General features: G+C 45.9%; 2 protein-coding genes across 2 annotated transcripts; one reads left to right on the top strand and one right to left on the bottom strand.

The window, feature by feature from the left end:
* Window positions 1-283: 283 nt before the first annotated feature.
* LOC311259588 (ectonucleotide pyrophosphatase/phosphodiesterase family member 7) lies at window positions 284-6,164 on the bottom strand. The gene is made up of 5 exons (XM_084356822.1): window positions 5,607-6,164; window positions 3,410-3,555; window positions 2,383-3,006; window positions 1,390-1,645; window positions 284-569 (listed from the first exon to the last, which is right to left on the bottom strand). Exons 1-5 carry the CDS (start codon window positions 5,854-5,856, stop codon window positions 496-498), a joined length of 1,350 nt encoding a protein of 449 aa, XP_084212948.1. The 5' UTR covers window positions 5,857-6,164; the 3' UTR covers window positions 284-495.
* A 1,712-nt stretch (window positions 6,165-7,876) lies between these two features.
* mrps12 (mitochondrial ribosomal protein S12) lies at window positions 7,877-10,127 on the top strand. Its single transcript, XM_084357852.1, has 3 exons — window positions 7,877-8,089; window positions 9,019-9,069; window positions 9,673-10,127. The coding sequence occupies exons 2-3, from the start codon at window positions 9,021-9,023 to the stop codon at window positions 10,053-10,055; spliced, it is 432 nt and encodes a 143-aa protein (XP_084213978.1). The 5' UTR covers window positions 7,877-8,089; window positions 9,019-9,020; the 3' UTR covers window positions 10,056-10,127.
* The last annotated feature ends 478 nt before the right edge of the window (window positions 10,128-10,605 follow it).

Consider the following 10,605-nt stretch of genomic DNA (forward strand, 5'->3'; position numbering starts at 1 on the left):
ACTCAAGAATATATTGTTGATAAAAAGTTCACAGTTGAGACATTTTTGTTCGTATAAATGTTTATTTAATATTAATAATTATTAACCGGTTCGTCCTCCATCTCAGGACTTAACACAGATTATTTTTTCTTTTTACAAAATCAAAACATCATGTAAATAAATCTTCACATTTATTTCAGAAATCTGCTCGAAGCCAAAAGTAAAAAACTGCCGTTCATCAGATTCATCGACGGCATCACAAACCTGAGAATCACTTCACAGCTAAATAACAAGAAGAAAAGCACACGATCAAGTTTTTATTGTGTATAAATATCACAAACAGTCCATGAAACATAAAGTCCCAATAACATAAACTCATCATCACCTCCTGCCTCCACGCTGATGAACGTCAGGTGCACCCACTTTACACAAGCTAATGACTGAATGTACATTGTTGTGTGAACTGGTCTGATCCTGGGTCCGGTCTGATCCTGGGTCCGGTCTGATCCTGGTCCGTTACAGCACGTTGAACATGAAGAGCAGCATCGACAGCAGCAGAGCGACGGACAGTCGAGCTCCATGTGATCCACCTGAAAACAAACACGGTACTGTGTAGTTACTCTGATCATATGAAGTACTCTGATACACTGACAGTACTGACAGTAGTAATCCGAGTACTGAGACATCTTCCAAGATGAACAAAAGTCCACTGCAGACCATAATATTTTATTTTAAGCCCTTCACATTTTTAACAAACGAGATAAAACTCCAGATCCCATCAAGTTCTGGTTGGAGCTTCATGTTACTGTTGGAGCTGGTTCAGTCCAGTGGTTCCCAACCTCTGGGTCGGGCCCCTGCAAAGGGCCAACAGGTAAATCTGAGGTGTCGTCGTGTGATTAATGGGAGAGAAAAAAAAGTGTCATCTGTTTTCAGACTTTTTTTGACCTCTTTCAGTTACTTAAATGAAACCATGTGAGAAGTTTAGAGGTGAAATGTCAAAAAACTTTTTATCAGAGGCCACAAGCCAAACAGTTGTAAAAGCAGTAGTTTAATCCCGGACCAGCACGTTTCTTTTGAAAATAAAATCCAATCTGAAAAGTAATCAGTAACTGAAGCTCTTCAAGTCGATGTCGTGCAGTAAAAAGAAAATATTTCTCTGTGAAACGTCGTAAAGAAGAAATATAAAGTATCAGAATGGAAAGAGTCAAGTGAAGTACAAGTACCACAAAATAGTTTTTCAGTACATAAGTAAATGTACTCAGTTACTTTCCACCTCTAGTTCCAGCCGACATTTGTCCAAAGAAACTTCTCAAATTTCTGATGTGAAGTGAAACGCTGATGGCCTGAACAGTTCTGTCGGAGTTTGGAGGTGAAATGTCTGAAACATAATAAATAATAAGAAGTAATTACCAGATTCTGGTCCCTCTGTTCCAGCGGGTCCCTCTGGGCCCAGCAGCAGGTTCTCAGTGACACTCAGTGATCCGTTGTGCGGCGCCGGCTCGATCTGCAGCAGTTTACACATCAGAGGGTAAATGTGGATGCTGTCGAACGGCTCAGACAGGAAGTTCTTCTTGAAGTCCGGCCCGAAGGCCCTGAAGATCATCTTCATGTCCATCTCTGCGTTGTGGTAGCCGTGATCGCCTTTGTTGACGTAGACGATGAATCTCTGGTGGGAAACAAAAAGATGAAGAAGCACAAAGACGTCAGATGTCGTCAGTCTGCAGCTCTGATGGCTGATCTGACCTCTGACCTGACTGACGGCTCGCGTCACGTCGCCCTCGAACGGAGCTGGAAAGATTTTAGGACGGCTTCAATTTGTTTTTGCAAATTCAAACTGCTCAGATAAAGAAAGTTAGAGGTCAAAACTTTAATTAGAAAGTTTCTAAATGAGGCTCCTGATGTCACTTCCTGCTCTGTATGAGACAAACCCGTCCATCACTGGGACAAACAGACTCCATGTTTCTGCTCAAAGACAGAAAGAAGTTCATGCAGAACATTTGCTGAATTTACAAGAAGGAACAAATCAGTCAGAATCAGTCAGAGACAGAGTTTCACACAGTTTATAAAGTGTCTCCAACTCAACAACTCACTAAACTGACACATTTGTTAAGGGAGTCTGGGACAAAGAAGTCGCCTATACTGGTTACTGGTTAGTGTGTTTGTAAAATGTGACATGTTTAGATCAATAAAATGTTTCTTCTTTCATAAATTGAGTGTAAATGGTGAAATCAGTGTAAACAGTGTGTTCAAACAGCTGCTGCAGGTTGAGAGACAGCTGATGTTTAAATAGTTTAATAATATAAAACCTTTGTGGATAAAACATTTATAATAATATAAACATATATACGATGAAGACTAAACGACATGAAACCATCTGACGGTCGGTCACTTTCAGTAACTCACAGAGTTCAGGTTGAATCCCAGATCTGCGACGACCACGATGGGAGGCAGCCGCTCGCTCTTGGCGAGATGGAAGCTTTCAGGTAAGTCGTTCTTCTTGTAGACCGTCACGTTGGGCACTTTGGACAGCGCGGCGAACACTTCCTGCTCCATCCCCTTCTTCGGCGTCAGGATGCCGAACCCGCCGTAGTCGAGGATCTCGAAGCTGGTGAACTTGAACAGATCCAGGTATTTGTTGATGATGATCTCGTCCACCTGGGGTCGCTTCTTGACCGTGGTCATGCCGTGGTCAGAGGTGAGGATGACGTTCAGGCTGTCGGTCAGATTATGGCGAGTGATGGCCTCCCTCAGGTAGCCGATGGTGCGGTCGATCTGCCTGATGATCTTCTTCCTGTCCGGGTGGTCCGGTCCCTTGGCGTGGCCCACGTTGTCCGGCTCGCCGTAGTACAGCGTCACAAAGTGAAAGTCCTCCTCGGAGAACCAGCTCATCACCTTGTCGATGTTCATTCGCCACTCGGTCTCGTTGTCGTCCGGGAAGTCAAACTCCTCAAAAAGCGCTCGGTCGACGACCTGACCGCTGTAGTTGGCGCCGCCTCCGGGGAAGTGGAAGGAAGCGGTTTTCAGACCCTAAACAACAACAAGCAAACAGTAAACAACAACAAACAAACTGTAAACAACACTGACGCACAGCAGCATCCATTCATCCCCCTTCAACCAAACCCAACCAAGTACTGGTTCTGGGCTGGTGCTCATGCTGGTTCGGAGTCGGTTCAACCTGTGAACCTTTTAAGAGCCGGTCTGCTTTCTAACGAGCACGAGAGCCACCTCACATCACTCAGTCACCTGGACTCACATCACTCAGTCACCACAGACTCACCACAGACTCACATCACTCAGTCACCGCAGACTCACATCACTCAGTCACCTCAGATCAGGTTGTGATCTCTGTGATCACAGCAGACGAGCTGCATGGAGACATCTGATGTTTGAATCATCTCCAGCTGCTTCATCATCTCTATCGATGTCTCACCTGGTTCTGGGCTGTGATCCATAACGGCAGGACTCGTTTGTTCCACCACGATGATTTTTTCAGCGTCAGTTTGTGAGGAAGCTTCAGGTTCGTCTTGTCGTCAAACATCATGTTGTGAACGACTTCGTGATCCTCCACCCATCTGCCTTACGCACGGGGGACAGGACAGGACAGGACAGGGACAGGACAGGACAGGGACAGGGACAGGACAGGGACAGGACAGGACAGGGACAGGGACAGGGACAGGACAGGATAGAGACAGGACAGGGACAGGGACAGGACAGGACAGGGACAGGACAGGGACAGGGACAGGACAGGGACAGGACAGGACAGGGACAGGACAGGACAGGACAGGGACAGGACAGGGACAGGGACAGGACAGGGACAGGACAGGGACAGGACAGGACAGGACAGGGACAGGACAGGGACAGGGACAGGACAGGGACAGGACAGGACAGGGACAGGGACAGGACAGGATAGAGACAGGACAGGGACAGGACAGGACAGGGACAGGACAGGACAGAGACAGGACAGGGACAGGACAGGACAGGACAGGACAGGGACAGGACAGGACAGGACAGGGACAGGACAGGGACAGGGACAGGACAGGGACAGGACAGGACAGGGACAGGGACAGGACAGGATAGAGACAGGACAGGGACAGGACAGGACAGGGACAGGACAGGACAGAGACAGGACAGGGACAGGACAGGACAGGACAGGAGGGGTTACACTTCAAAACTTTTAAGAGTCGCACAGCAAAAAGCTGAAAATGAACAGGAAGTTTAAACGTGTGACTTCAGGCCTCAGTGGACGAGCTTTGTTTGAGACGTCTGTCTGGGACTCGATGGAGGTGAATTCAGATTATATGAAGTATTTACAGGTCAGCCAGCCGTGCAGCTAGCGCTCCTGTCAGCTAACTCAGCCTGGACTGAAGGCTGGTGGCTCAGGTAGTGACTGAAAGTTCACCTTTAACCAAAGATGCTGGTTGGTGTTGGCAGCAGTGTTGTTGTTGTTGTGTTGTTGTGACTTTATCTTTCTCTCTTTATTGTTTTCCCTCCACCTGTTTCCTGGAGGCAGAGGAACACATTTACGACAGGACAATAAATTATATCTTATCATATCCGACTATTTGCTTCATTATGCAACCCTGATACAAATGTCCGCTGTAAAACTGTCAAGAGGAACTGCAGTGCAGGACGGGACATCTGGCTCGGCCCGACAACGCCACGAGTCCAGAGGTCCAAAGTAAGACGAGTTGTTGTTCTGATGCAACACGAGCTATAATTATTATTATTATCAGTTAATCCTGCGTCGTGACTTCGTGTCACTCGGCTGAACAAATAAAGCCGTAAAGATTTCGACCTTGTGAGCAGACGAACGTCTCATCATGAAGTGTTACCACATTTTAATCACCACTGAACTCTCGATGTTAAAGTGAAATAACACTCAAGTCGTAGAAATCTTCTCCTCTGTGAACGTCTCTGTCTTAATTTTCCCTGCGTGTCATAAAGTAAATTCATTATCAGACTAAATCATTCAGATCAGATTCAGAGCCGAGCCTTCAGGACACCGACGACAACGACAAGTCAAATATTTCTGTTGGATTTAAATTTCACAGTCAGAAGTTCAGTTGTTTATAATAATCAAATCTTTATGGACGTAATTTACTTCCAAAGAAACTTATTTTCAATAAATTAAATACAAACTATTATTATTACTTTAACTACCACTTAATGTACTTCAGATAATATCCAGATGATTCTTCATAGTACACATGTGAAGTACTTTTCACGTACTTCTCTGTCGCTACATGTCAGAGGGGAATATTGTACTCTGTACTCCATTTCTCTGACAGCTGTAGTTACTTTACAGAGTCATACTTCTACACACAAAACATCTGAAGTTTTCTGTTATAGTCAGTAACAGCTTCAATGCAGTACTTTGACTTGTAACAGAGTATTTATACCTCATGCTATTAGTACTTTTACTGAAAATAACATTCTAAATGCAGTACTTTTATAGTATGGTGTTTGTACTTTCACTGCAGTAAAGGATCTGAATACTCGTAGTGTCATTAGTTGTAGTATTGTCACTGTTTGTATCACTACAACTGCAGAAGTCATGATCATTTCCTTAGAAAAAGTAAGTACATGAATGAATGAATGAATGAATGAATGAATGAATGGTGTGGTACCAGTGATGGTGGTGAAGTGGGACGGGGAGGTCATGGTCAGCATCGGGGGGGTGATGTATTTGGCCTTGACTCCGTCCTGCACCAGCTGATCCAGGTTCGGCGTGTCCACGTCCTGGTCGTAGTCCCACCTGAAGCCGTCGAAGGAGACGAGCAGCAGCTTGTTCCTCCCTGCCGCTGCCTTGCTCGTGGGCTTGCCGGTGGCACAGACCACCGCCGTGACGACCAGGAAGAGCTCCAGCTTCATCTTCATCTTCACACCGACTGACTGCAGCTCAGAGAGGCTTCACCTGTCTGCTCACCTGTCTGCTCACCTGCAGGTTTAATATGTAACCGGGGCTCTGATAGAGATCTGCTGACCGGAGGTGAAGGACGAGACCTTCGACTGGCAGCAGAGTTCAGATGGACTCTTATCAGGACTGATTTCCTCCATCAGTGATCTGTGGACCTGCTGGTATCTGCTCTGACTCACAGCTGCCGTCTGTCAGTGTCACACCGCAGTAAACACATGAACATCGTCCAGGAGGCTGAAACTCTGGAGTCAGTCTGAAGTGTTCTGATGGAAATGAGACTGGACCTTCAGCTCACCTCAGTCTTCATCATGCCTGTCGTCATGGAGACATCACGAGGTTCAAACTGTCCACCTGAAGCAGTCGGAGCTGCTCGTCCAGATAAAAAGTCCTTTTCATTATCGAACTGAAAAAACGTTTCAGCAAACATTAATAAAACACTCGTGGACTCAGTTCACACTTTACATTTAAAACTAAACTGTTTCCTGTTTGTGAGTTCACAGGTTGAATTGTTCCGCTCAGGTTTATCTGATCACAACATGATGACCTTAATAAAGCTGACGTCAGATTTATGACTCATCAGACTGAAGGATTATTATTATTACTTTAACTACTACTTAATGTACTTCAGATAATATCCAGATGATTCTTCATAGTACACATGTGAAGTACTTTTCACGTACTTCTCTGTCGCTACATGTCAGAGGGGAATATTGTACTCTGTACTCCATTTCTCTGACAGCTGTAGTTACTTTACAGAGTCATACTTCTACACACAAAACATCTGAAGAGTTCTGTTATAGTCAGTAACAGCTTCAATGCAGTACTTTGACTTGTAACAGAGTATTTATACCTCATGCTATTAGTACATCTTACAGGGAGCCGGCTCACACAGCGGCAGAGGGAGGTTCTGGAGGGTCCAAGTGGTTCCAACAGAACATGTGAACCGAGAGCAGCCGGAGCTGTTTCCCAAAACACATCTGACCTCGACACAAAGTTTCCAGAGAACTTTTATGAGCTGTCACGTCTGTGGATGAGCTTCAGGGCGATGCTCGTCAATGATCCGGTTCTTTTCAACGACTCTCACTGGACCCAGTCCACACACACACACACACACACACACACACACACACACACCTAATGATGACGGTGTGATTTAGTGAGCTGCTGTCTGAAACTGATGTCTCACTGAGGGACCGTCAGTAAAGTACTGTGGACTGAAACAAAGTTCATGTTATTATCAAAACCTTCATGCTGGCAAATAGTGAAAATAATAATAATAACAATAATAATGCATTTTATTTAAAGGCGCCTTCCAAAGCATCAGGGACACCACACATAGCAACAACAATACATCAAAAAAGAAAATAAGGAAACATTTTAGTGCAATTATGAAAGATAAATAAATAAATAAATATGAAGATGGGATCACACAGTGCAACAATAGAGAACAGGCGAGGGTGTGGTTGTATGATTAGTCTGATACAGACTGACTCTGGTGTGTTTCCAGGCGGAGACTGAAGTCTCTGGCGGGGGAGCTGAGGGGGCTCACCGCTGCACACCGGCTGCTCACCGGCTGCTGCTCACCGGCTGCACACCGGCTGCTCACCGGCTGCACACCGGCTGCACACCGGCTGCTCACCGGCTGCTGCTCACCGGCTGCACACCGGCTGCTCACCGGCTGCACACCGGCTGCTCACCGGCTGCTGCTCACCGGCTGCACACCGGCTGCTCACCGGCTGCACACCGGCTGCTCACCGCTGCTCACCGGCTGCTCACCGGCTGCACACCGGCTGCTCCACCCCCTTCAACAGCTACTGAAGTGGTTTAATACGACACAACTATTTAAATTGTTAATGTGTAATTAATTGATTTGAACATGAACAGGTCATGTGACCCATCGACTCAGAATCAAAGCCGAAACGTTAAATTCAAAAATTAAAACTTTCGTCTGATTAAATAAATGTCTCTTATTTTGGTGGGAGAGGAAATCCGGAAGCACTTCAGTGTCGCCGTCATCACTTCCGGCATCTTGACGTTCTTGTCGCTCACGCTGTGATGAAAATGTCCTTGGTTCATGTTTCAGTCGAAATGCGATAAACATCTTGAACTTCTGGATTATAAACTGTGTTTTTCTCCCCGGATCCTCGCTGACAGTCGGCCGGCGGTGGCTGCTGGTCTGCGGCCTCAGAGCCGGTATGTAGAGCGGTAACGTCCCCATAACCTCCGTGTTGTGTGTTGGCTAACGTTAGCTAGCCGTGTTGTATGTGACGCTATAGGATGAGTTAGCATTAGCACGTTGAGACTCGGTGAGCTCGGTGTTAACTACATGTAGCCTGTAGCGTCCCTGTTTGGTTAAGGTCACGTTAGTATAGCGGAGATTACACCAGACTCCATTTACTAAATGTCGTATTTAAACATTCCTCGCTCTTCAGAAGGCTAGAGAGAGGAGACAAAGTAAACTTGAGACATTATAAAACTCAGTAAGGGTCGCCTTTTATTTCGGCATACGTGTGTTTCACCCAGCACATCTGAAATCAAGTCATCTTCAGAGTTAAACACTATGAGACCTACAACACGAGTCACATCACCTCCACGTCTAGAGGCGACATATGGACTGTAGATGTGATTTCATGGATGAAACCATTTTGTACTTGAATTGATTGTTAATTAAATGTGTTGGTTATATTCCACCGGCGTGTGTACAGGTGGGCAAAGTCACAATAATTAGGCAACTTTTAAACAGAGTTTGGTGCAACAGGACCAGCAGAAAGGATCTGGTGTGTGTTTCTGTGGATCTTGGGACCTATTAGTGTTGAACAAAGACAAATTAAAGTCTTACTCAGTAAATCAGTAACTTCTGTCAAGACAGACGATTTATTTATTGATGCCTTCATTAATTAATCCTTCTGAAAGTCTTCAGGAGGATTTTACAGCATGTGTCTTTAGTGCTTTCATAGTTTGTCTCTTGATCTCTTGAGCAGTCTCACAAAGTGAAACAGATCATGGACGAGCATCTTTGTTAATAACGTCTTTCACTTGTACAATCAGACCAGCTGATCAATGTTTCCCTGTGCGTGTCATCACAAACGCTGAACTTCAGAATCTCCTCTGGTTTGTTTCAGGAATGTCTTTGTTATGGAGCCTGAGGCCGGCGCTGACGTCACTGTTACAAGGTGAGGTTGCACACCTGCACACTACCTCAGGTGCATGCTGGTCTGTGGAGAGGGTGGTGTTTTGTCTCTTTACCTTCTTCAGGGGAATTTGCTTGTTAACCGGCCAAATCATCAAGAAAAAGTCAATTGTTCTGGACGTTTTCATAACCCCCCAACCCGACTGACACAGCTTTTATATGAATGTAATGGGCCAGTGCTCATAAGGGGGAAGTTGTCTGTGCATATCAACAATTATATGTCATGTTAAAGCAGCAGACTGCACATATTATCAATCATCACCAGTTTCTTTAGCATTAGCAGGAGACATTTTGAGGAACCTGGTTCTGGCAGTGGACGTCCCATTGATTGTCACAGTTGAAGCACTTTAACAGCTTTGATCTGCATCAAACTCTCGTGGTTCAATGATCGGAGCTAAATTATAACAAAGGTGTCACAGCATTTCAGCAGAAAACATCCTGAACCAGGCAGGAAACGGAGCTGCAAACATGTGCGGGGATCAATCAATGACTGTAATCAAGATTAACATTTTCATTTTGTGCATTTTATATCAGAATCTTGTCTCTTTACATTTTTAACGTGTTAATAACTTTTCCCTGTCTGCAGCGTCCCAGCATGCCTCTGCCTGGACGGCTCCCATCCTCTCCAGGACGATGGCCACCCTCAACCAGATGCACCGCCAGGGGAAGCCCAAGCCGCCTCCTAAAACTGTCGGCGCCACGTTTGGCCGTCCCCAGCTGAAGGCGGTGGTCCTGAAGACCATGATCCGAAAACCCAAGAAGCCCAACTCTGCCAACAGGAAGTGCGCCCGAGTGCGGCTGTCTAACGGGAAGGAGGCGGTGGTGTTCATCCCCGGGGAGGGACACAACCTGCAGGAGCACAACGTGGTGCTGGTGGAGGGCGGGAGGACTCAGGATCTGCCCGGAGTCAAACTCAAAGTGGTCAGAGGCAAATATGACTGCGCCCACGTGGTGAAGAAGAAACAGTAGAGTGAGACGAGGACGCTGGAGTGATGGAAGTGTGTGTTTGTCAGCTGTTTAATAAACTACATGTGCTCTTTATTACATCATCATCTCATAAGTGACGTCAGATCTTTATTATAGATGCAGATACAGACATCAGACACTTCATGGCCAAAAGTATGTGGACACCTGACTCGTCCATCCGGATGCGACAGTGTAACATGCCTCCACTCTGCTGGTTTCAATCTTCTCAGCAGATGTTGAACCTGCTGCAGGGATTTGATCCTATTCAGACACAAGAACATCACAGGCTCTGTTCAGACTCCTTTTCTGGCATCCAGATTGTGTCCAGTTGATTTTAGGAAGTCTGGACGAAAAAACACATAACGTGAGTTTTGCAAATCGGATCCAAAGTAAATTTCAGGTGGTTTGAATTCTCCAGACGCTCATTTCAGATCTCAAAGCGTCTCTCGTCTGACTCGCAGCACGAAACGCAACAGCGTCAAATCCAGAGTGACAGAAGTGCATCAGAGCAGCTGAGCAGAACGAACAACAGCCTGTGGAGTCACGCTGAGAT

The sequence above is a fragment of the Pagrus pagrus genome, assembly GCF_965226575.1.
Source record: "Pagrus pagrus genome assembly, chromosome: 7".
Classification (NCBI taxonomy): domain Eukaryota; kingdom Metazoa; phylum Chordata; class Actinopteri; order Spariformes; family Sparidae; genus Pagrus; species Pagrus pagrus.

Bases quoted from the DNA above. Each gene is read 5' to 3' on its own strand.
- LOC311259588 (XM_084356822.1), bottom strand. From the start codon at position 5,856: ATGAAGATGAAGCTGGAGCTCTTCCTGGTCGTCACGGCGGTGGTCTGT. The intron at 3,556-5,606 runs GTACCACACCAT...CCCGTGCGTAAG, and splicing joins CCACTTCACCACCATCACTG to GCAGATGGGTGGAGGATCAC. The intron at 570-1,389 runs GTAATTACTTCT...GTTTGTTTTCAG, and splicing joins AACAGAGGGACCAGAATCTG to GTGGATCACATGGAGCTCGA.
- mrps12 (XM_084357852.1), top strand. From the start codon at position 9,021: ATGTCTTTGTTATGGAGCCTGAGGCCGGCGCTGACGTCACTGTTACAA. The intron at 9,070-9,672 runs GTGAGGTTGCAC...CCCTGTCTGCAG, and splicing joins GCTGACGTCACTGTTACAAG to CGTCCCAGCATGCCTCTGCC.